The 27,323-nt window shown below is 42.0% G+C and overlaps 1 protein-coding gene across 2 annotated transcripts in view; it reads right to left on the bottom strand.

The window, feature by feature from the left end:
• Positions 1 to 27,323, bottom strand: part of ASTN2 (astrotactin 2) — an 845,639-nt gene that overhangs the window by 294,130 nt on the left and 524,186 nt on the right. For both annotated transcript variants that reach the window (XM_045791077.2, XM_087869420.1), the window contains exons 12-13: positions 19,488 to 19,654; positions 4,071 to 4,259 (exon numbers count right to left, since the gene is read on the bottom strand). In XM_045791077.2, the coding sequence (XP_045647033.1) occupies positions 4,071 to 4,259; positions 19,488 to 19,654 (356 nt within the window). The remainder of the gene's footprint in view (positions 1 to 4,070; positions 4,260 to 19,487; positions 19,655 to 27,323) is intronic.

Raw genomic sequence — 27,323 nt, 5'->3', positions numbered from 1 at the left:
AGGACAAAGGAGCGGCAGCCTCCTCCCAGTCTGAGGCTTGGTGAGGGAGACTTGAAAGTGATAAATTTAGATTCATCAGAAGCCACTCACCTTCCCACCACGGGAAGTCAACTGCCTTAGCATGTGGCTCCGGGAGGTAACATGGTCTAAGGATGGAAATAATTGTAAAGAAAGTTTAACTGAAACCAAGGATAAGAGGGCTTATGTGAAATGGGCTACTCAAACACAATGGTAGTCTGAGGAGGTCCCTAAGTCTTGAGGCTGTTGTCAAAAGAGAAATGTGGTCTGTTCACTATACTCTTTTCAATGAGCAAATCAGGGCAGGCACAGACCCTGGCTATTTAGAAACAACCCAAGATTGAAGGGTTGGGAACAATGAGCAGACTGTTTGAGGCAGAATGAGGATTCCTGATGGGGCTAAAATTCTGTCTGACCCTGAGGACTCCCAGGCCAGCCTTTATGGCACCCTGCTCTCTCTTAATGACCAGTTTGTTGGGAATAGAAAGGCAAGCACGCTGGGATCTAATCTAAGGGTATGAGCCAGCTCTGCAGTGACTTGTTTTGCGACCTTGGCCAAGTCCCTGCCCCATATGTAAATGACATCAGGGATCCCATGAATCTCCTTCAGGATCTGGCATCTTACTAGCCAGTTTGGATCCTTCTTTAGGACCCAGCTAATCTTCACACGAGAGAATGAGAACTAGTACATCTGATCACTTATCACATGCCAGCCAGTCTGAGAGCTGCTGTGAGAAATCAAACTACATAAAACATGCAATGTGCCCATCACAGTGGCCAGAATCTGATAAAACCCCTCTTTTTAAACAACAGGAAATATGGGGTGCCCGGATGGCTCAGTCAGTTAGGCATCTGCCTTTGGTTCAGGTCATGATCCCAGAGGCAGGGGACCCAGTCCCATGTCAGGGTCCCTGCTCAGCAGGGAGTCTGCTTCTCCCTTTCCCTCTGCCCCTGCTCAGGCTCTCTCTCTTGCTCTAATAAATAAATAAAATCTTTTTAAAAAATAAATAAAGAGGAGGCAGTAGGACTATGCTTATCATGGGTGGGGCCAGATTTGGAGCAAGGTCTAGCTGGAGACCTGTTCTGCTGATTCCCCACCACTGCTTATCTGTGTCTAGGCTTCCACAGACTCCTTCCTGGACAAGAAAATGCCCTTCCAGCTCTTATTCCTCCCAAGAGACATTGCTCTTTGCTATCACTTCAAACTCCAGTTCACAAGCCTCACCCTTTGAGAAACTCCTTATCATTCCTTCTAATTCTTATCAAAAGGCTTCATGTAGAAATTCTCTGAAAACTGCTGGAACACTGCTTTGTAAATTAAATGTTCACATATTTTTGTCAATTCAATGTTCACATATTTTTGTCAATTGCGTGTGTCATTGTGCAAGCCTGTAAATTCCCTTCTCAAAAACAAGGGACACTTTTTTTTTTCTTTTGGATTCCATACAGCATTATTTTATCCATCATGATGCTCAAGACAGAGTTTCATAGAGTATTAAAACTACAGAAAGTCAGCATTGTGATTCTTGGTATTGAGTAGTTCATCTGGATTGTCCTTAAGTTTCTCCCAATAAAGCAGCACTCCTGTGTGGTAGAAAAGAAACTCCACTGGGATTTGAAGGACTCAACTCTGCGACTAAATTGCTGTGTAGCTACAAGTCACTCCTATTACCTTCAAATCCTCCCTTGATTTTACCGTCTGCCTACCACTGCTCACTGGCCTTGTGAACCATGCCTCACGACTATCTTACAAAATGCCCCTTTCTCTCCAAACTGTTCCCATCATCCTGGTTGAAGCCACCAACACTTTCACATGGCTTCCACACAAACCCCCAACTGAGCCCCTATTCCACACTTTCCCAGGCCACCCTCATTGCCATCTACTTCCCACTGCAGCCACCATGAGGTTGAAAAATGCAATGCAACCATGGCATACTTCATTTCTGCCTCCATTATGAGCTCTCCTATTTGCTCCTAGAAGAAAGACTTGACCTGTAAGACCCCCATGATCTGTCACTACAGACTGTTTGGCTTCACCTCCCACCAATCTTCCCTTACTACTCAGCCCACACCACACTCGACTTCTGCATTTCTTAAAGCCGAACACGTTCTTTTCCTTCTTAGAACATCTGTCTCTGTTTGACACCTTTCCCAATGCTACGTCCCACTCATCTTCCTGGTATCAGTTAAATAACACTTCATCTGGAAAGGAGACTCCAAAGTCTCATTATTGCTTTCTAATCTAGTAGACACACACCTACTACTCTGATCCAACGGAATTACATCCCACTGTTAACTGCTATCTTGGAACAAAAGTGTTCCTTTATTTCATAGTACCTACCGCAAATTCGATAAGTACATAAGTTTACACACACACACACACACACACACACACACATATGCACACACTGCAAACCACCACCGGGTCTTGAGCCACTTTTATCTCATCTTTCACTGTCTCTAAAGTAACCAGCATGGTACGTGGGACATAGCCGGTGCTCAGGCAGCATGTGATAACTGCACAGGTGAATGGTTTTGGGGAATTCACATTTCCATTCTTGTTATATAAAATGGGAAGGGATGAGGCATGTTAGCTTAAGAGACAAGAGCAAGGCTTGGGAGTCAGCCAGATTTACACCCGATTCTTTACTCTGCCTCTCACTGGATGGTGACTTTGGGAGAGTCCCTTTACCTCTGCTGTTGACTTCTCAGCTGTAAAATGGGGGTCATGGTGCCTCTAAGGGTTTTAATAATGAAGCTAAAATGCTATTACCCTGGCTTTCTCACTTCCTAGAAGGGAGATTTGGGAGAGTCACTTAACATTTCCATTTCTAATCTGTATTCAGTGGATAACAATAGCTCGGCTTCCCAGGACCATTGTGAGGACCACATGAATTAATAGCTAGTAAGTGCTTAGAATGCCCTCAGTTCATGCTGAATTAATGTCATCATCATTATATTATTATTATGATTACTAAAAATACTTGGTAAAAAGTCTGACATGGAGTAATTCCTAATAAATAGTGGTCATTATTACCACTCCATTTATAAACATCACTATTATTAATTAGGTGATGGAATGGGGATGATGATGATTATAATGGTGATGTTCCTTCCCAGTTCTGACTTTTGGTGACATGACCTCAAATGCTGGGGTGAACCCTGCTTTGTGATAATATGCTATTACATTTTCATGCAAAACTGTCTAAAAGTTCAGTTTATTATTTTTTTAAAGATAATCAATTCTTATACAGGGAAGAATTCTTCCCCCTCTACCATCTCACGGTTCTTCAGATTTTGAGGCATGAATAAATCCAGCTTCTTTGACTCTCCCAGGGAGCCTTTCATAATGAGACTGCATGTCTAATCTTCATATAATTTGGCCAACCCAGTCCCTATTCTGTTTGCTCTCACAGGAGAGTAGCCTTATCTTTTAATTTCGCAGGTACCTCTATATTTATTAACAGAGAATGAGGTCTTTGACATGCTGTTGAGCAAAACCAGCAGTTTCTGAACAACTTTACTCAAATGTGGTGTGAGTGTGTGTGTGTGTGTGTGTGTGTGTGTGCGTGCGCATGTGTGCAGACAAAGAGGGAGAGAGAGGTGTTTAAAGAAGGTTCAAGAAAATGTTAATTCTGGGTATTTCTGGATGTTGGGAATTTTATTTTCTACTTCATTAAATGTCTTTATTTTTGAATTGCCTGGATAGTCTACATAGGATACTCATTTGTTAATAGACTGAAAGATAAATTTAAACATTTTTAAAATTCTATTAACTGTACTTACAGGATGATTGAAGACTGATTTAAAAAAATGTGGATAGAGTTAGAAAAATGGAAGAGCAGGATAAATAAGGACTACATCAGTGGAAAAGGAATCTCATGGAATGAATTTTGCTGACTTCGAACATTTTGTTGGATAGGCATCAGTAAGCCTGGGGAGATGCTGGCCAGTCTAAAAGAACTCAACCCCATGGTGCCCATGGCTTCCTCCCCCTGCCCAGATTTTGGGTCAGTGATTTGACCAGTGAAGTGCAAGTGTTTGCCCCATACCTAAAAGTCATCTGGAAGACTTGGCCTTGGTTCACATGCTGGGTCCGGTTGTTGTAACCATGTAGCATTTCTCCAAAGAGGGTGTCGTTGAATTTGGAGTCAGGTTTGAGGCATTTGGGGCCCTCGCAGACATCTGAGAGCATTAGGCAGGATTTTCCATCAGGAGCCAGCTTGTACTCCTCCACACAACTGCATGATAAAACAGAGCCGAGAGTTAGCTCCGCATGCTGGATGCCCCCATTGTGGCTGACCTAAAACCAAGGCCTCCTTTGCCTGCAAAACAGGTCAGAGTTTAGGAATGGAGACAGCTATTCTGGCTGGAATCTATCTAGGGCACAGGTGTCTAGAGAGAAGCACATTAATCCTGCAAATTGGTAAATTCAGGGAAAGTCATTTGTGACATTTTGGAGGAGTCGAGGGGGAAACCGGAGTGCACATCTAGGCACAAAGCAAATTTAAAAACTGTTTTCCATGAACACACAGACTTTAAAAAGCATGACAGACCAATTCACAGGGAATTATCAACTAGTTTCTCAAACCAGAAGCTATTCCCAGTGTATCTGTCGACCGACGTTGAAGACTATAGCAAAAACAAGGTTGTTATGGCCCTTGTAACTCAGAGGTGATCCTTCCAGGACCACGGACAGCTCACAGAGCTGAGGCCACGGCTTCTGTTCAATTAGCAATGTTAGCAGCCTCTGCTGACTTCTAACTACCCAATCTTAACAGCAGAAGGGCCCTCAACATGTCTTTGAGACAGGGACCAAACAGGTGCTCCTCTATGGACCAAACAGGCATGTGAATGGGGTGTTGAAATAATATTTGTAATTTGGGGATGTTTGCAATGAAAAAGGTATCTCTTAGGCATGGGAAAACGGAGGAAATAGAGCCCCTGAAAAATCAATCCAGAAACTAGAATTCTTTTAGGGTCTACCTATTCCTGATCTTTTGCTGGACACTGGAAATAGGGTGTGCATAATAAGATACACAAGAGAATAGGCTGCTCAACAGGAAAAACTTGTACAAATGTCATCTTTGCTCCTTTTGAGTTATCTGAACCCCAGCAAGTCATTTAATTTATTGGATCTTCAGTTTCCTCATCTGTAAAATGGGGTAGAAACTCCTATCCTATCTTAATTCACTAGGCAGCTACAAGGTCCTATAATACACTGGCTGCAAAAACAGGAATTGCAAGGTAGTTCACAAAGTAATTACAGTAATGGCAGCAATGGTGGTGTTTCTATATATTGAGCATATAATTTCCATGGGCACTTTGCATATTTATTTTCTAACCATGAAAACAAGTAAGATCATTCCTGCTTTACCCAGAATCAAAATGAGGAGCCAAGAAGTATAAAGCATGTCACATTGTGAGCAAGTGGCAAAGTGGCAATCAAATTCAGGTCTATTTAGCAACAAAGGCACTCTTTTCTACTCTTCTCCAAATCCAATTGTTTCTATTTGCATGACATGACCCTGGTTAGGCTGTGCCAGTTGGAGGCAGTAGAAAGCAGGCAGTCTCTTATTTGCCTTTTCTCTAGAAGGTGGAGTGAAAAATTTATTGAATCTGAAAGCAGAGATGCTCAGGTACTCATATGGAAGAAGGGAGAGGCTCTGTGAGATGGTTTGGGATGAAAATATTCCTGGGTCGAAGGAACCAGCCAGTAGCTGATGTTAGAGACATGGAACCCAATTGAAGGCAGGAAGTAAAGAGGCAGGGCTGAAAACCTGACCCAAGATCACTCTCGTGAAAAGCCAGGGACATCTCATGCAATGAAGCAAGCTGTCACTCTTCCCTTGTTCCCCTCTAACCTCCAGTGTGTTGCACAGATGCACCAATTGTCTTTCTTATGCTTACACACTCCTGCCCAAGTACAGTGGAAAGTTCCTGGAAGAAGGTCTGTCCTGTGCCTTCATCAAATCCCCCCACCGCCTTCTTTTTGGATTTGTTAAATGTAATTAAACTCTCCCTTGATAAAGTTGCAGTACACATGATATGAGTTGTATGAATGGGCAGAGTATACGGTAAGTTCTTAATAAAGTCTAGTACCATCCATTTATCCTAGGAGGTTCCCAGCAAGTATGAGAAAGATTTACTGAAGCAGAGCTTTCTCTCCCTCTTCACACACACACACACACACACACACACACACACACACACACACGTGTGCCTGTGAATACTTACTTTTTTGGTAAATGATTAAACATTATCAAAGTCTATAGAGTGAAATGTGGAAGTTCTTCATTTCCACTCCACACATATTCTTACTTCCTATTTCAGTAGTCATCATTGTTAACTATTATTTATTTGTCTAGGGTTTTTTCAATGCATTTAGAAATACAATATCATGTATATAATAAAATTATATTATATATACATAAATTTTTCATAATAAACTCATAAGTACACCATGCATGGTTATAATATATGCATTTGTACCTAATACTATTTCTTAGAGGTCTCTTCAAATCAGTATTCATATATTTCTATCTTTCTGATGGTTATTTGGCATTGTACAGTATAAGCGTACCATAACGCTTCTAGCTAATAATGGGCATTTTGGTTGTTTGTAAGCTGTTTGTTATTGCAAATGGTGTCATAATTAAGATCTCTGTACATATATTATTATGCACATGTATGTGTTTCTAGAAAAAAAATCTTAGAAGAGGGGTTGCAGGGTCAGTGGTTCATGAATTTAAAAATTTTGGTAGATCTACTAAAAGGCTATCTATAGAGGCTCTACCAGTTTACAAATTTATCACTGACGAATAAGACAGCCCATTTCCCCAAATCTTTCATATTCATTATTGCCAATCTGAGATGGGAAAAAATAACTCATTTTTTAAAAGATTTTATTTATTTATTTATTTATTTATTTATTTATTTATTTATTTAAGGTGGGGGAGGGGCAGAAGGAGAGGGAAAGAGAGGATCCCAAGCAGACTCCACACTGAGTTCAGAGCCAGATGTGGGGCTCGCTCCCAGAACCCTGAGATCATGACCTGAGCTGAAATCAAGAGTCAGACACTCAACCAAATGAGCCACCCAAGTGCCCCAACTCATTTTTGTTTTGATTTGCATTTCCCTGATTACTGCTGAGGTTTACTGTCTTTTCATGTGACAGCCGTGTGTATTTCTTCTTCTATAGATTGTCCATCCACGTCCTTTGACCATTTTTTTTCTATTGTGATATTTGTCTTTTTCCTTACTGGCTTGTGTATGCTTTGCATATTTTCTGGGTAGTTATCCTTCACCTTCCATATATATTGAAATTTTCTTCTAGTCTGTACTTGTATTTTAATCTTACTTTTGATATCTTATAACCTCTCTATTCTGGTCCTTTATTATTTCTGAATTTGGCACAATGCTTAGGAAGCCACAAGATAATAAAACATATTTCTGTATATTATTTTAGTTACAACATTTTTTTCATCTTTGGTTGTTTAATCTAAATGGATTTAATTTTGTGCATGGTAGGAGGGGTTATTTTAACTTATTTATTTTTTAAATGAGTAACCATTACCTGAAGGGTCCATCCAGTTCACTAATTAATGTAAACTGTTATTTTGTCACATACTAAATCACTATGTATACCATGTATACGTGGTTGGAATTTTTCCTATTTAGTTGTCTGTATAGTACTGTAATAATTCTATACTGCTTGAATTGCTGTAGCTTTCTAGCATAGTTTGCATATAGTAAAGTAAGCTTCTTCCCCATTGTAAACACTGATTTTCTATCTCAAAACGTCCTCACTGTTCTTAACTATTTTTCCCTTCAAATGAATTTTGGAGTTGACTTGTCAAATTCCATATAAAACCCAAGTGGAAATTTGGGTGGTATTGCATTGAACTGGTAGACCGATTTGGGGGAAGATTTAATTTTTTGTCCTTTAAGATATGTGTGTGGGATATATATGTATATATATATATCAGCCCTCCAAAACATCCTGTGTAATTCTCAAGCCCTCTCTTCTCTTGCTATGGCAAGCTCGGAGACCACAATGCATACTGCAGGATGGAAGAGGGTAGCCTCAGTCACAATGGATTTTGCATGAAAAGTTTACAATAAACTTTTGTGTATAAGCTTCTGGCTTGGGAGACTTCATTTGTTACCGCAACCTAGCTGATCTTATCCTAGCATCTTTACAGTTTTGAGTTTGCTAATTCAGAAACGTAGTTCACAGCTCCACGTATACAGTGTTCCTTTAAAACCTTCACTGAAGTTTTAGACTTCGGGGCAGAAAAGTCTTGCACGTATTGTGCCGGGGCTTATTCACAGTATTTATGCAATGTAGGACACACCAGAACTTACAGACATGCATTTTGGATCCAGACCACCAGACGCTAAATCCTGATTCCATCTTCTATTGGCTGTGTGGCCTTGGACAAAATGCTTAACCTCTCTGTTCTTTCTTTGCTTACCTATAAGGAAGTTCCCACCTCAGAGAGCCTCTGCGAGGATTAAATGAGTTATATCTGGGATTTGGTGTACCCAAACAAACAGTCAGGGATAGCTGCTATTATTACAGTCTTTTCCACATCAGGAAAAGGATCAGTTTTTCACTTACGTTTTCCCTTATGTTTTCTAGTTAGTCATTACTGATATTGAGGAAAGCTATTACTGATTTCTGTGACTTGATTTTTCATCCTGCCACATAAGGAGCTCATCAGTTCTAATACATCTACCAGATTTTTCTAAATGGATGAGTATATATTTGCCAAGTTTGGGTATTAGGACTTTGCTAGGATTTTGGAATAAAACTGCCCTTTTATTTTCTTTCTCGGGTTTGGTTTATACAAGATAGTGGTTATGCGGGGCAGCTGGGTGGCAGAGCGGTTAAGTGCCTGCCTTCAGCTCAGGGCGTGATCCCGGCGTTATGGGATCAAGCCCCACATCAGGCTCCTCCGCTATGAGCCTGCTTCTTCCTCTCCCACTCCCCCTGCTTGTGTTCCCTCTCTCGCTGGCTGTCTCTATCTCTGTCGAATAAATAAATAAAATCTTTAAAAAAAAAAAAAGATAGTGGTTATGCATTCCTTAATGATTTGACAGGACCCGCCTATAAATGCCCTGAGCTCATGTCTTCTTTTCAATTGTAGATAGTTAGCTCTCTGATCATTTTATGTTATCTGTCTGTTTAGATTTTCTACACCATCATGACTCCAATTGGTAATTTATATTTTCTAAGAAAATAATGCATTTTATCAAGACTTTCAAATTTATTGGTATAAAGTTGTACACAGTATTCTCATTAAATTTGTTTTATCTTCTGTGCTTCTGTGCTTATGTCCCTGCTCATTCTTAATGTGTTTGTGTTCTCTCTCTCTCTCTTGTTTCAACAGGCTTTTGCATTTTATTGATGAGGCTCTCTCTCTTTTTTATTTGTACTAATTCCTTCCTGCTGCTTTCTTTGACTTTGCTTTATAATTCTTTTTCCGGCTTCTTGATTTGAATACTTTATTTGTTTATTTTCAATCTGTCTTGCTTCTCAATAAATGACATGGAGCTTCTGACTGCTTTGCCCATTTTTCGCAAAATTCCATGAATTTGCTATGCAGCCTTCCTGCCCCTACTCATTTTTAAAGAAGTGGTCATTTGAGTTTGGTTTTTTTTCCCCACCCAAGTGTTACTTAGTTTTGGTTTTGGTTTTTAGTTCTCAAGTGGAGACATTCATCTGCTAGCTAGGTGGCTGTTAATATGTAATAATATTGCATTCTAGTCTCAGAATATAGCTTGCATAATTTCTACTTTGCTGAATTTATTGAGATTTCATGCCCCTTACTTAAGGGAACACAGGTGTTGAGCTCAGAGTTTGGATCGAATTAAACTTGGGTTCAAACAGAGGCTATGACCCCTACCAGCCATCTGACCCTGATCCAATCTGTTAACTTCTCTAGGCCTCAGTGTCACAATCTATTAAATGGGGATAATAGTTATCCTGATCACAGAGCTGATGTAAGAATAGAGATAACTTACATAAAGGACAACACTGCCTGTGTCATATAATAGACAATGTGTTACACACGGTGCCATTTCAATGCTGCTGCTGCTGTTATTAATGTCATTATAGTCATGTATTACTTTAGGATTATTTCATCTGTTAGCTCATTTGCGTTTACCAGAGAGTGTCTCAAATTCTACTTCTCTCTAAATCCAGATTTCTTAAAATCAACATATTTATTATTATTATTATTATTCAGACTACATAATTGGGAACTTTGATGTGTCATTCATTGGAAATACATATTCATATATTTAAAATATATGAATGCATACATGTGTAATTTTACATAGAAATTAAACATGTACACTACATACATATGTATGCATATGTGTATTTATACAAATGTATGTATACACAAACATTCATACACACACACATAAGCAAAGCTCAGCCCTACTTTACAATCAGGATTCCACAGGCTAGTGGAATATTTTTTCTATAGATGAACTGACTTGCTCCTTATTATAACCTGTAGTAGATAGAATAATGGTGTCCCCAAAATGTCTGTGTCATAATCCGCAGAGCCTGTGAATATGTTACTGTAGACGGCAAAAGGAACTTTGCAAATGTGATTTAAGTTAAGACATTTGAGATGGGAAGATTGTTCTGGATTATCTGGGCTGGGCTCAATGTAATCATAAGGGTCCTTATAAGAGCATAAGAAGTAGACAAATGCGTCAGAGAAGGAGATACAATGTAGAATCAGAAGAGAGACGGATAGAAACAAGCTCTTCCTCTGGACTTTAAGTCTTACTGATGCCTTGATTGTAGGAATGCTGACCCCCACATCTGTACATAATAAATCTGCGATGTTTTAAGCCACCAAGTTTGTGGTGATTCATTGTCAAAGCTTTAGGAAACCAATGTGAGATCCTAACAGGGAGGAAAGGTTCCCATTTTCAGACGAGAAAACTGGTTTAGAGTAGTTAAGTGACTTGCCCTGAAGATATACCTTATTGATAGGGTGCCAGGACAGAGACCTGGGAGTCCATATTTCAAAGCATGTGTAAGAGTGTGTGTGTGTGTGTGTTTGTGTGTGTGATTTTAGCCATGTTACAGCTGTAGGTTCACGGTGATTTTTTTGTCTGGAGGTAGGAAAGGATTGTGGCTCAGCAGGAGAGGAAGGAGGGGAGATAAACGGCCTGGGGTATGCTTAGTAAGACACCTGGAGATGCAGGGAGTAGAAAAAAAAAATAGGGACTCATAAAAACATAGGGACTCAGAGGTAAATGATCCTCTGAGTTTTGAAACATGAGGCACTCTCTCCCCCAAGCCACCTCAGGGCACAGGATGGGTGATTTATGCAAAGGTCTGTTTAGTTGTTGGTTTCTGTTCTTTTCTTTTCTTTTTTCCTTTTTTTTTTTTCATGCAACATAATTATACAGTTTCTTTAGAACATTCTGTCGTCTGGGAGATTTTCTTACCGAAATTCTAAAGCGTGTAGGCTCACAGGAAACCAGCCAAGTTTCTGCATGAAACTATATTTATACATATGCCAAAATCAAAAACATAAAATAAGTACTAAGATACAAACTGGGCATTTTAGCTGAAGGCAATGAATGTGTTACCCTTAACACACCTATCACATTATAGAGAATACTAGAACTACATGGGCCTTTAGAGATTGCGCCATAAAACCTCTACGTGTTTAGCCAAGAGCACGTTTTATTTAATCTTTAGAGCGACATCACGGATGGGGAGTTTCATTCCGACACTGCCACCAAGGACCCCAAGGCTTGGCACTTTAAAATTCCTCGACCAAGACCACACAAGCACTTTGGAAAAACCAGTACCTTGACCTGGATCTTCCCACTCCAAACCTAGCACTCATTCTACTTTAGCGCAAATGACTATTTCCAATCTGCTTGTCTTTCAAGAGAGGAAATCGGGACCTTATAGAGATATGACATTTACACAGATTCTCAAAGCAGAGTATTTATTTATTCATGTATTTACTTGCTTGGTTATTCATTCCTTCCTCCATGGTTTATGGAACCAGAAATTATGTATTGAAATGCATAGACTAGAAACCGTTTTTTGGTTTTTTGTTTTTGTTTTAATAGGAAAAAGAATTAAATCCTAGGGAAAAAAATTAAAAACACAGAAAAGGTCAGGTAAGAAGAGCTCAAAGAACTGTACATCACATAGGCTTCGACCAATGTCAGGGATAAATCTGAGTATCTTACCACCAAGGCAAGAGAGCAATGGGTGCTTTTCCAGCTGTCCATAATACTGCACCTGACACCTGTGATGAATCCCACCCTGGGGCTGTCAGGACCATGACTCTCTGTGGACTAGAAGCTAAGGTCCTCAATCACACAAACCCTTCTAACCAATGCCATGGGTGTCCTTCTCATGAAGGCCCTCAGGCTTGTCCCAACATTAACCAAAATACAGATAAGTAAGACTGTTCTCAGAGTGGTCTCCATCTGAAGGTTTCACTCAAGGGAAAATTTTAGTTTCTAGAAAATCCATTTTGAATGTAAGGTACCCAAGGGTATTCTTTACAAAAGAAGAAATAAGAAAAAGAAAGGAAAGGAAACAGAATTCCGTGGGGAAGTCTGGTTAAATTATGTAACAATGTATCTATTCTAAGACCCTTAACACTTATAAGAAACATTAGCATTTTACCTAACACTAAGAAAGAAAAACATTTTTTTTTAACTCTGTCAAAGCATTGATAGTAAAATGCATCCTAATTTCAGAGATTTGAAAATGGAAAATGTGGTCACTTTAGAAACAGTGACATATGATGTTTCACCACTGCAGGACTTGTCAGAGCCTTTACTACCCCCAGGTGCAGGGTGAACCTTCAAGGCAGTTCTAGAGTTACAGACTTTTTCCCATGTAGGCTTGACCACTGAGCTGCCCCTTTTTGTCTTTCAGCTGCATATGGGACTAATGTTTACAGAGCCCACGCTGAAAAAAACCCTCTCTGAATGAATGAATGAACTTCTGTGTGCTTCTGTCAACTGTCCATGAATATGTCTTACACCCGAGTTTTTGCAAAATGTTTCAAGCAGCTGGGAGCATGAGGTTGTAATGTTTGATGTTATTGTATGAGGATGTTCTGTGTTAACTGTGGGAGGTAAAATCCTCTTCCTTCCATTAGAAGTCAGAGGGAGGATAATGCAGTCCCTACCCTAAAAGTCAGAAACCACAAAAAAACAAGTGCCCCGATGAATACCTCCCACACCCTGCAACTAGTTACTGATGGTCAAGCTTCAGATCAGCGTCTCCCTTCCAGAGGTCAGCGGTTTCTCCTGCTGGAAAGCACGCAAGCTTGACCACGAAAGTGAGTGGCTTCCAGTTCACTATGACTATCAAACCAAGTACTTATCTCCTCTCCCTCTTAAAATCACATAAAAATGACATTAAAAAGATAGTCTGGTAAGGACTATGTGAGGTTAGATGTGCTCTTTGAGCCCACGTTTTTAAATACATTTTCATTACATTTTAATTTAAATTACATTTAAATACATTAAATACATCCACATTTGAAGAGAGAAACATGGGATATCTCTTGTCCCAATTTCACCTCCCAAACGGCTGTGAGACCCTTCTGGGCCTCAGTTTTCTGCTCTGAAAGATCTGAGAAATATCTGAAACTTCAAAAAATATTAATGGACTTGATCATGATTTATTTATTTATTTTTAAAGATTTTATTTATTTATTCGACAGAGATAGAGACAGCCAGTGAGAGAGGGAACACAAGCAGGGGGAGTGGGAGAGGAAGAAGCAGGCTCATAGCAGAGGAGCCTGATGTGGGGCTCGATCCCAGAACGCTGGGATCACGCCCTGAGCCGAAGGCAGATGCTTAACTGCTGTGCCACCCAGGCACCCCTGATTATGATTTATTTAAAAATATACAGGGAACATCTTTCTTAGCACATTATGTCAGGAAAAAGGTGTCCCTTAAAACAAACAAAACACAATAAAACAACAAAAACCACAACCTTCCTTTTGTCAAGTCAGGACAACTATATAATCTACCAGGGTTTGTTGTCTTGTTTTGTTTTGTTTTTTCCTGTTTACTTCGGTTGCCAAGAAGCACAGAGCTAAATTTATCTCACACTGAGTAACACCCCCATGTCAAGATCCTGAAACCATTTCCTACCTTTCTGTTTCTCTCCTTACAAATGGCTCTGGTCACTACTATCTTTTTATTATCTGGGTAATACTAAGTTCTCATAGAAGAATGCACAGAATACATTATAAACACACTATACAAATGATACAAACTTGGTTGCTAGGTAACCTACTGAGGTCTTTCGGGGAGGTGCTGCTCCCTCATCTCTAAGATTCATTCTAAATGCTTCAGCTTAGTTTCCAATGCCCTTCCCCACCTCTCTCAAATTCACCTGCCTCTCTCTACCACACTGGTACCTGGGCTCTGTCAACATCAATTGGGACCAAGTGAGGCTTAGCCACCTACCTTCAGTGTCCCCTCTGTCCCAGGTGGGCAAGGACTTGTACTCAGTGCTCTTAGTGTTCTCAGCATCCCACAAAAGACCAAGCACAGAGTAGCTACAAGAAATCCCAGGTAGATGGGGGCCTCTGGGTGGTGCAGTCGTTGAGCGTCTGCCTTCAGCTCAGGGAGTGATCCTGGCGTTCCGGGATCGAGTCCCAAATTGGGGTCCTCCGCTGGGAGCCTACTTCTTCCTCTCCCACTCCCCCTGCTTGTGTTCCCTCTCTCACTGGCTATCTCTCTCTCTGTCAAATAAATAAATAAAATCCTAAAAAAAAAAAAAAAAAGAAAGAAAAAAAATCCCAGGTAGATGAATTCCTTAATTCAACGATTATGGTTTTGAAGAAGTTCTGGGGGCAAACAGTGGGGAGTGACAAAGGGGATCCATAGACGACTTTGACCTCGTCCCTGACCATGAGGAACTCAAGTGTGATGAGGACCACACAGCAAAGCAGATAGTCAAAAGAGCAATGGGGTAACCACAGAGAGAAGCTCGGGTTGGGGGGAGGGGTGCTGTGTGACCCCAGAGAAAGATATTTTACTCAGTTGTGTGGACTGTGGCCTGACTAGGGGCTGACAATCAGGGCAGCTAGCTACAGGTCCAGTCTGCAAGAGATGTCCAGATTTCACCGGGGGGATAATTTGGAATTCAAGGCTACATGCAAATGGCCCTCTCCCTTGGAAGAGGGTCTTGTGGGTAGAACTGAAAAAATACAAATCAAAATAAACAAGAAAAGAAAGTCCTTTCTTTGCATGCCCTAACCCCACTTGATAAATAACTGAGCCAATATTTAAGTAGTATCCACTTGAAAGAGCGAGGTATTCTATTATCCAGCTCTGGGGTAACTGCACATCTCACTCCTGCACCCCATGGGGCTCAAAGAAGACTTGTCAGAGAAGGTTCTATCTTCACTGAGTCTGGAGGATTGAAACAGAGCTGTCTAAGCTAAATGGCCCCACAGGCAAGCAGGATGGTACAAGGGAGGAGGAGAGGAGAGGCAGAAGGAACAACGCTGCCAAAATCCCAGAAGCTGAAGCCAAGGGGCCTAATTTAGGAAAAGGGAGACAGCTGGAATCGCAGCTGGGAAGACTGGACCAGGAACAACTCCTTTAGCCACGTTAATCGAGGAACATCATTTAACAATGATTACTTGAGCTCCTACTATGTGCCAGGCACTGTTCTAGGTGGAGATGGTGAACAAGACCTACAGTTCAGTCACTGAGTGATGAAATCCAATGGCTTTATACTTCTTGCACTAGCTGTGACTACCATTTCCCGGGGGCTTACGTGTGCTAGTCCCTATGCATGCATAATGTCATTTATCTTCACAATCCCAGCGGATTCTACTCGAAAGGCAAGGCTCAGAGAAGTTTAATGACTTGCTTAAGATTACATAGCTTCAAGTAGCCAGAGGCCAGGAGTAACACAGCCTAGAGCCACACGGCTTGGATGGAAACCCTAAAGCCTCTATTTATCAGCTGAGTGACCTTGGCCGAGTCACAGAGCAGCTGTGTGCCTGGTTTTCTTGAGGGTAACTGGGGATCATCATAGTGCCTCCTTTGTAGAGTTGTTCGGAGAATTAAACAGCCTATTGTAATCAAAGCACTAGGCACAGTCATGGCCTGTACAGGCACTTCATGAGTTAGCTGCGGGGACTGTCCTGGGTGCACAGAGGTTTAATACACCTGCCCCTACCCAGGAAATTCAGAGAGGTCGCGGAGCTCTGAGTAAGTTTTGAATGTCTCCTTGAGCAAAGGTTTGTTTTCCTTGCTTAATTCAAGGCTTGCCACTTCTCTCCACCAACTTTCTCACAAGTACCTGCTAATGGCTTTCATTGTTTTGTTTATAGTGCTTCTAACAACTGTGGGTACCTTCTCATTTGCATCCTTAATAGCCAATTTCCAAAACACTTTGACACTGCAGTTGGTTTTAGGAGACCTGGATTTTCTTTTCTTTTCTGTCCTGTTTATCAGCATTGGGATGGGCTTCAACAGCTCACAGCAAACTCCCACCCATTCGATCTTATTTATGACTTCAGAATTCTTCATTGGGATATTAACCTCTTATTGGATATACAACACCCCCTCCAAAAAACAACAAACAATCCGATTAAAAAATGGCCAGAGGACCTGAAGAGACATATTCCCTAAGAAGACACACCGGCAGCCAATAGACTCATGAAAGGGCATTCAACATCACTAAGTATCAGAAAAATGCAAATCAAAACCACAAAGAGATACCCCTCAAACCTGTGAGAACAGCTAATATCAAAAAGACAGGAAAGAGCAGGTGTTGGCAAGGAAGTGGAGGAAAGGGAGCGTCAGTGCACTGTTGGTGGGAATGTAAATTGGTGCAGCCACTGTGGAAAACAGTATGGAGGTTCCTCAAAATAAATAAAAACAGAAGCACCCTAAGATCCAGCAGTTCGACTTCTGGGTATTTGAAGAAAATGAAAACACTAATTTGAAAAGATACATGCACCCTGATGTTCGTTCCAAAATTTTCTACAATAGCCAAGATATGGAAGCAGCCCAGTGTCGATTCACAGATGAATGGATAAAGAAGATGTGGTGTATGTATGTGTGTGTGTGTGTATATACACACACACACACACACACACACACAATGGGATATTACTCGGCCATCCAAAAAAAATGAAATCTTGCCGTTTGCAGCAACATGGTTGGATCGAGAGTGTATTAGTGAAAGAAGTCAGAGAAAGAAAAATACCAAATGATTTCACTTATCCGTGGAATCTAAAAATTGAAACAAACAAAACGAAACAGAAACAGAGTCATAAATACAGAGAACAAACCCGTGGTTGCCAGAGGAGAGGGGAGGTGGAGGGACAGGTGAAATAAGAGAGGGAATCAAGGGAAGAAACTTCCAGTTATAAGGAAGTCATGGGGTTGCAAAGCATGACACAGCAAAGATAGTCAATAACGGTGTAATAACTTTGATGGTGACAGACGGTAACCACACCTATGGTGAGCATTTCATAACGTATATAAATGTCAAATCACTATGTTGTACATCTGAAACTAATACTGTATCTCAACTATACTTCAAAAGCACTTTACAGATAGTCATATAAATTGTGATGTAATGCATTTTAGTCCTCAGGACAACTCCATAAAGAGATAACTATTACCATCCCTATTTTACAGATGAGGAAAGGGAGGCACAGAGATGTTAAGTGACTTGCTCAAGGTCACACAGCAAGAAGGTAGTGAGCTACATTACTAGCCATGCGACCTTGGGCACATGACTTAACCTTAGAGGAGTAATAAACAGTAAATGGTTGCGTTCTTCCCAACCATCTTTATACTGAGGTAACTGTTATTAAAAGTTTAGAGATGAAGAAACGGAAGAGCAGGGGTCCTCAGAGGCTTGCCCAATGTCTAACAGAGAGTCACCTGTAGAGCTTGGGTGAGAACCAAAGTCTGTTGACTCCCCTTGACCGCGGCAGGGTGCTAGGGACGGAAGGTGCTGACGGTCTCTGTGTCCAAGTCCATTACGGCTGTCCTGGCTGCTGTTACTGTTGTTTTTGCAACAGAAAGACACTCCCCCCCCCCCCCACACACACCCAGTACACAGGGAGAAAAATAATGATAAGCACACAGCTGATTGTGTATTCAAGCCTCAGATCTAAGCCCATGCATAATTTACTCAACACTGCCCTGCAGTCACTTAAGCTGAGGAGAGACAGCTATACATTCAGGTCTGCATACACTAATTTATTTCTTATTTATTTAACTGATACATATCTAGCGCCTCCAGCAAGCTGCTCCAGCACCTGCTCAAAGGCACCTGCAGCCCCAGTGTAACTGGGGCGGGGGGGAGGGAGACCCTGAAATATGTCCCAAAGGAACACTGGAGCCCTGGACTAGAACCGTGCACGAAAAATTCATTTTCTGTTAAACTGGGATTAAACTCATACACGCTCCCCCAGCCTCTTTTGCACAAGACGTAGGAATGAACAGGTTCTTGTTAAATCTCATTCTGTTTTTCTATCTTAACTAAAGCACGAGTGTATTTCAATGACTGACATTCTTGCATGAGCACGGGATCGTTTGTGTGAGACCAGAATGTCAAGGGAGGAGCACATTTTTAAAAACTAAGATGTCACCAGGAGGAGAGTGAAGCAGAAGAAAAAGTGCAGCCTTTCTCCTGAGTAATCGCTGAGGACCAAGCCCTCCGCGGATGCCATTCAGGACAGAGATAACTCCCACTACGGTCCTCCGTATGGAAAATACTGAAGAAATGGTCGGTATTGCTGTCCAAAGCTCTCATTTTACAGGTGATCAGACCACACCCGGAGAGGAAAAGCGACTTGTCCTGGGCCACTCAGCAAGCTGGTCCCAACATGGCCCTTCTTTCAGGCTCAGAGGAATTTTAAAATGCCATTGACTTCTTAGCACTGGCCTGCATGGCCTCCTTCCCTCCCCCCCCCCCCCCCGCCCCCACTTGGTTCTTCTTACAGATAGGGCCTTAGGGCATAGAGAGGCCGTCCCTGAATGGGCACTGCTAAACTCCTGCAGTGGAATGCCTGGCCTAAGCCTGTGTCCTTATGTGCACACCTGCTGGTTTCTCAATGACACCATTGAGGTGCCTGCTCTGGTCTCCAAACTACACTGGCTGGGGCTGTAGGGGAGATGCAGAAGGGGCTTCAGCAGAAAACAGTCCTGACCCTAGGACACAGCCTGAGCATGGATTCCATTTATTATTGGAACTATTAATCAATTATTTATTTTACTTCTTCCTCCCAATACCCAATAGAAGGTTATTGTGTTGCCTTTTGCTTCTTGGGCTAAAAGAGCAGACACAGAAAGCATTTTGTTGAAGGTCAGGCCCGGCTTGGCCTGACTGCAGCTCCTGACCTTTTCCCCACATCTCCGGCTGCTGTGAAGGGAGTGGCTGGGCCTTGGGGACAAAGACTCACCCGCAGAACATGAAGATGGTGCTGGAGGTGGCGTCATAGGGCAGAGGCAGCGTCTGCTGCAGGCAAAGCTGCTCGCAGCCACCGTTGAAGCCGTCCGAGCAGTCAATACCTTTGGAGTGGTCGTAGCATCCGGAGCCGTCCTTCATGGGCCTCAGCTCCTCGGGGCACTGCTCAGGGGGAGAGAGCAACAGGGCGGTCACGGCCGAGGAGGCGGTGGGTCCCTTCAAGCCCTCTCCTCCCACCTTCTGAAAGGGGGCATGTGACAGGGACCACAGAGCCAGTTCCAATCAAAGTCTTATTTGGCCAATTCATAGCTGTATGGCCTCCCTGACCCTCAGTGTGCCTGCCTGCGAAATGGGACTTTTGTCAGTATCTGCCCAGGAGATGTGAGAGAATATGAAGGGGTACCGTCAGCAAAGTGCTCAGAACACTGCTGCTCACATGGCAACTGGACAGCAGGTGTTAGCTGCTATGACTATTGACGTTGCCGGAACCATCACCATTATTGTATTTATTATGGTCTAATAGGGTCTGCCACTGATTAAAAAAAATCACTCTGGCCAGCAGCCAGATATATTTTAAAGAGTTCTACTAATATGAATTTACATTTCAGCTCTTCCTCTTCTCCCTCTGTGATATCTGGGGCGAGTTATTCACCATCCCCGACCCTCAGCCTCCTCATCTGTTAAATGGGCATGGCACCCACACCTATGGACTTGTTGTAAAGCTTAAACTGGATCCTGGGAGCATGCACCTTACTTCAGAATTCCACACACCATTTGGTACTTGTCACATGTGAGTTCTCTTCCTTCCCTGAATTTGTCTCTTAATTTCCATCCCTGTCTCTGGAGTCCTGAATAGGACTCCTGCGTGCCCACAGCAGGAACCTGCAAACTCCAGCCTGGTCTTGTCCTCCACACCATCCTCCTGATGGCCAACAGAGTGCTATTTCTAAATCATTCCTCCCTGGCTGAAATACCTAAGTGCATTTTCAACAACAACAACAACAACAACAACAACAACAACAACAACACTACCACCACCTTGAATCTCCCTTAAGCTCATAGGCAAGGTCCTTTGTAGGTGCCTCAGATCCTCTGCCTGGCCATGGGCACCTCTCTCCAGGTCACCAAACCAGCAGCACTCCGGTCCCTAAAAAATGCCAATGACTCCAATCTTGAATGACCTCGGCCGATTGCTCTTATCAGTGTTCCTGGCATCTGCTAAGTACTCTGTAAAGGGAAGATCTTATACTGTAGGGACAACTGGCTATTTCTTTTCCATCATTTGATGAGCTGAGCTCATCTTTTCCTTTCTGGCAGACAGAGAAGCAGGATCAACCCTCCTGCATCTGGGACTGAAAACGAGGTACGAAGTTTTAATTTCAGTCACCCTGCTGGCATTGCCTGTCCACAGAGATGAACACCCAGAGCTCAGCCCTCCTCATCCATCACTGGACATCACTGATTAAAATGGCCCCACGGTACACACATTCCCCGCCTCCAGTCCCTTCCCCAAGCCACCATCCCGAACAACATCAGTAACAAACACACACACACAAATCAATTTACAAAGACCACCATAACAACAACAACCACAACCACAACAACAACAACAGGTCAGCTGTCCTGGAAATTAAATTTTGCCTAAGAAGAAATGTAAAGAAATTACAAATGCATGAGAGTTCTTTGAGACATTTGAGACTGGCGCCAGGGAGGGTGACAGAGAAAGTGGGTTATAAATGGCCTTTGTCAAGCTGCAGAAAGGTTATAAAACTGGCTACATTTTGTGCTTAAGAAGAAAAATCAATTTTCCATGTGAGTGAAGTGCTGTAAATATTAATACAAGCTCAGAGGAAGCCACTGCTTGTCTTGGAACACTCACGGTCAGACAGGAGGGCACCTGGTCACGGGGTCATTTGGGAGCCATTTACGGGTACTTGGGGCTGGGTCTGTCTGCAGAGACTCAGGGATGAGTGCTGGAAAGAATGGCTGACCTCACCAGGTGACAGGAGGGAATGGGGGCACGAAATCACCCATAGTCCTTCCTACCCCCTGCTGATTCTCTGCCACTTTTATTCTTTAAAAAAGTATGTTCTGTAATCCAGGCAAGATCTAAACACTTAACCTGTTTTTACTGAGTTAGTCCTTACAGCAGGCCTATGAGGTAGTGTGGTAGGCTCCCCAAGATATGTTTCTGTCCTCACTCCTGAAACCTGTGAATGTCACCTTCTATGGTAAAGTTTTGGCAGATGTGATTAAATTAAAGTCCTTGCATTACATGGACTAGCTGGATTATCAAGGTAATCTGAATGCGGTCACGGATGTCCTCCTAAGATAGAGGCAGAGAGAGGACTCGCACAGATGAGAAGGCCACGTGAAGGCAGGGCAGAGATTTCAGCCATGTGGCCACGAGTCAGTCAATGCTGCAACTGCCCGAAGTAGAAAAAAAGCAAGTGAGACCCCGGAGGGAGCAGGACCCTCAGAAGCACCATGGCTTCAGACCTCTGCCCTCTGGAACTGAGAGAGAGTACATTTCCATCGTCTTCGGCCACACGGTTTGTGGTGATTTGGTATAGTGGCCACAGGAAACCAAGTCAGGCGGGTAGTGTCATTAGTCCCATTTTCCAGATCAGGAAACCGAGGAGAAGTGGCAGGGGTGGGGCTTTTCAGGCTTTCTGGCTCTGTAGCTCTTACCTAACTCCCAGGCAACTCATTCCACTCCCCTGTCACTAACTGATGATGGATTTCCTGTCTCAGGACATTGGAGCAAAGAGGGATTTAGAGCTGACTTAACTTCCTTACTTTAAACTGGAGGCTCAGAGAGGAGGAGGGTGTCCATCACCCCACATCCCCTAGCACATGAGCAGAGGGTACAAAGCCAGGTCCCCATCTCGCCTTGGGGCTCCACCCACCACACTTACTACCCTTTACGTTGAAGCATTTGCTGGCTGAAGGCAAACCTGATGATGATTTACAGATGGGAAACAGAGGCTCAGAGAGGTGAAGGTCCTTGATTAACATAACACAGCGAACGAAAGGCAGAGCTAGAATTAAACTTGCATTTGGTCTGTGACCAAGGGAGAGGTCTTCTGAGCAGATGAAGTAGGTTTTCACATCACCTTCACGTGATCATCCCTTCGTCCAACGTGTTCTTCATGCCCTGAGTCCTTGGGGGTGGGCGAGGGCAGACTAAATCTACTAGTATCACTCAAGATTACTTGCATATTACTTCAATTACTTCACTGCTTGTCATCTGTCTCCTTCACCAAAATGCAAAGGTTATAATACTATGGACCCTCCTGCCTTGTCCCCAGCGTCAGCGTTAGCCTACTATCTGCAATGATGCGGCTGCTTGCTACTTTTCAAAAGAGTCATCTGAGTGCCAGACAGGATGTAGAGTGTGTCTGTGTGTTAACTTCGGGTCTGAATCCAAACTCTGCTTCTGACAAGCGGCGTAACCTCTTGCCAGTGACTCAACCTCCTCTACGTTTGTATGATTACTGTAAGGAGTAAACAGAGTTGTATCCAGCATCAAAGATGGCGCCCAGCGATTCCCGCCTCCTGGCGTTCGCACCCGGTGTAGTCTCCTCCCACACGGCACCGGCGCCGTTCGGCATGACCACTAGCATATGGCAGAACTGATGGTCTATCCCTTCCAAGACTAGATTATAAAAGACCGAGGCTTCCTTCTGTCTCCCTGCCTCTCTTTCATACCACATGCTGTGGTGAAATCAAGCTGCCATGTTGGGAGCAGTACTAGAGGGAGTCCCGTGGGGCAAGGAAAGGAAGGAAGCCTCTGGCCAACAGCCAGTGAGGCTGACCTTCCAGCGGCACATGAGTGAGCTTGGAAAGAGACCCTCCAGCCCCAATCAGGCCCGTTCAGTCCGCTGACACCGTGACTACCACCTCAGAGGGGCCAGACCCACCCAGCTAAGCCACTCTTGAATGTCTGACGCTCAAAGATGATGTGAGATAGTAAAAGCTATTCAGTTTCCATTGTTCAGTTTTGGGATGATTGTTAAGCGGCAATAGATACTAATACCGGGAGTTAAATGCATCAGATGCTCAGCACAGCACTCGTGGCAAGTGGCAGCTGCTGTTGTGGGTAATCTGAAGGAGCTTAGAACCTAGCTTGAGAGCTAAGGAATATTATGTATCTGTCAGACAGAGGACTAGTAATAGAACATACAAAGAAGCACAGTATAATGTGAATGGGAAAACCAAAACCCTGGCAGTGTGAGTGACTAGTGGTTACTGGAGTAGGGAGGCCTTGGTCAGAGAAGTCTTCCTCTTGGTCGGGAGAGGATGTCCCTGAGCACAAGGGAGACGTGCCACCATACTAGAAAGAGGAAGATCAGAACTCCTGTCCAGGCACTTCTGCTTACCTGCCTTGTGTGTTGGGCAAGCCCTGGAACCCAGTTGGGCCTCGGTTTCCTTTCTTTAAACGGGGGGACAGCTTGGAGACAAGAGGATGGGGACTGAAGGGGGACTGAAGTCAGGCCTGATTCCACGCAGGCTCTGTGACCCTGAGCGGCACGGCACAAGTGCTTCACCTCAGAGAACCCCTCAGGTCCCTCAGCTGGAACACGGGAGTAACGGTGCCTCTCTTGGAGGCATTTCTGGAGACTTTATGAGAAAGCATGCCTGAAGTGCCTGGCTTAGAACCCAGCACATAGTAGGTACTTCATAAATGAAGGGCAAGTGAACAAATGGTAAATGAATGAACTGAACCCCCCAAAAGGAAACCTAACTAAAACTATCAGCTTCTTTCTTACCTATACAAGCCCTTCATTGGATCATTCAAAAAATATTTATTGGACACCTACTCAGTGCTAACCAAATGTACCAGGTGCTGAAAATGTCACAGTAAACACAAGAGACAAGGCCTTGTTCTCATGAAGTTTAAATTCTAGAGAGGAGAAAAATGACTGATGAGTAAATAAATAAAATGGCAATTCCATGGTGTGAAAAAAGAGAGAGGAAGAAAGAACCAAGTGAATGGAGTGAAGGAGGCATACATTGAACATCTGAGTGAAGCCTGAATAATGAGTGGAGTCTCCTGGGTGAATTCAAATGGGAAGTGTCATCCAAGAAGGAACAGGAAGTAGGAGAGTCCTGAGGGAGGAACGGTGTTGGCCTGTCTATGGAACAGACAAGACCAGACAGTAAAGCTTAGTGACACAGGAGAAAACAAGGTTGGCTAGCACAAGGCAAGGTGTGAGAGGAAAGCAGTGACCAAATCCCTTAAGCCAGAGTTGGCAAACTGATCTGTTGGTTTGCTTTTTTTTAAAAATTGTTATATATTTTTTATATTTCGAGATAATTGTAGATTCACATGCAGTTCTAAGAAATAATATGGTATAGAGAAATCCCATGTGCCTTTTGACCAGTTTCCTCCAATGGAAACATCTTGGATAGAAGAATTATGACAGCCAGGATACATACATTGATCATCAAGATACAGACCATTTGCATCACTACAGAAATTCTTCCTGTTGCCCTGTTAAAGTCACACCCACTTCCCACCTGACCCTTTCCTTTATTCCCAGAAACCGCCATGTTCTCCATTCCTTTACATTGTAGAATTCTTTAGAATGAATTATAGAATCTCTGTCATTTCAGGAATATAACATCAATAAAAATATAAAATATGTGAACTTTGGGGACTGGCTTCTTTTTCCCCACTCAACATTCTTCTCATATTCATCCAGATTGCTGATGTATCAACATTCAGCTCCTTTTTTATTGCACAGTAGTATTCCTTGGTATGGGCATGCCATCGTGTATTTAACCATCCACCTGCCGAAGGCCACGTGCGTTGTTTCCAGTTCTTCACTGTAATGAACAGCTGCTATAAACATCTGCATACAAGCTTTTGTGTAAACATAAATTTTCACTTCTTTGAAAAAAAATGCCAAGAAGTATAATTTCTGGGTCATATGATAGTTGCATATTTAATTTTTTTAGGAAGCTGCCAAACTGTTTTCCGGAGTGGCTGTCCTAGTTTAAATTCCCACAAGTAATGTATGAGTGATTCACCCTAAACAGTATTTGATGTAATATATATATACATTATATATATATATATATATATATATATATATATATATATATATATATATATATTATCTTTTTTCACACCATGGAATTGCCATTTTATTTATTTACTCATATATATATTTATGTATATAATATATTTATATCATTATATATTATATATTAACATATATTATATATTAACATATATTATGTATTATACATACATAATACGTATTATGTATATATTATATATATAATATATAATATATATGCACCATCCTGATACATGTGTAGTAATACCTTCACTGTGGTTTTAATTTGAATTTTCCTAGTAGTTAGTGATGCTGAATCTCTCTTGGGCTCCATTTCCATCTGTATATCCTTTTCAGTGAGATGTCTCTTAATGTCTTTTGCCCATTTTCTGATTGAATGATTTGGGATTTTTTTACTGTTAAGGCTTGAGAGTTCTTTATACATTCTAGACATTAGACTTTTGTCAGAGATGTGGCTTGCAAATGTATTTTCTCTCCCAGTTTGTAACTTGTCTTCTCATCTTCTTCAAATGAGCTTTCACAGAGCAAATGTTTTTAATTTTGATGAAATCCAAGTTACCATTTTCTCTTTTATGGATCATACTTTTAGAATCTAAGAACATTTTGCCAAGCCCAAATCTCAAAGATTTTCTCGTGTGTGTGTGTGTGTGTATTTTTCTAGAAGTGTTATGGCATTATGTTTCACAATTAATTCTGTGATACATTTTGAGTTAATTTTTGCACGAGGTGTGAGACTTACACTGAGGTTTGTTTTCTTGCCTGTGAATGTGCAGTTGTACCAGCATCCTTTGTTGAAAAGACTCCCTTTTCTCCAGTAAATTGCTTTAGCCTCTTCGGAAAAAAAAAAAAAAAAAACACACACACACAAAAAACAAACAAACAAAAAACAAATTGAGCTTATCTGTGTGGGTCATTTCTGGGTTTTTATTCTGTCCGTTGAGCTATAGGTCTGTCCTTCTACTAACACCACAGCCTTGATTACCATAGTTATTTACATCTAGATAAAGGATAGACTGACTCCTTCCACTTCATTCTACTTTTTCAAAAGAAATTTTGCTTCTCCTAGTTCCTTTGCCCTTCCATATAAATTTCAGGAAAATCTTGTCTGTATCAAAAAAAAAAAAAGAAATCATGCTGAGGTTTTGATAGGAATTATTCTAAAACTTTCTATCAATTTGAAAAGAATGGAAATCTTTATGATGTTGAGTCTTCCAATCCATGAACACAGTTTGTGACTCCATTTACTTAGATCATTTAAAAATATCTTTCATCAGGGCTCCTGGGTGGCTCAGTTGGTTAAGCATCTGCCTTCAGCTCAGGTCATGATCCCAGAGTCCTGGAACTGAGACCCATGTCAGAGTCCCTGCTTTGTGGGGAGTCTGCTTCTCCCTCTCTCTGCCCCTCCTCCTATTCATGTTCTCTCTCTCTCTCTCTCCTTCTCAAATAAAATAAATAAAATCTTTAAAAAAAAATCTTTCATCAGCCATTTTCAGCAAACATGTCCCATGCATGTTTTGTTAGATTTACATCAAAGTATTTCATTATTTTTTAGGCATTGGAAATGGTATTGTATATAACCTGTTTCATTCCTGATATTGATAACTTGCATCTTCTCTCCCTTTTTATCAGTCTTGCTATTTTTTTCCCAATTTTCTTGATGTTTTCAAGCTATCATTTTTTTTTTATTTCATTGACTTTTGTGTATTTTTCTTCTTTCGGTTTTTAAGTGCATTGATTTCCTT

Source organism: Ursus americanus, chromosome 18, assembly GCF_024610735.1.
Source record: "Ursus americanus isolate L20-20 chromosome 18, mUrsAme1.1.p, whole genome shotgun sequence".
Classification (NCBI taxonomy): Eukaryota; Metazoa; Chordata; class Mammalia; order Carnivora; family Ursidae; genus Ursus; species Ursus americanus.
This window is presented reverse-complemented; position numbering and strand designations above follow the sequence as displayed.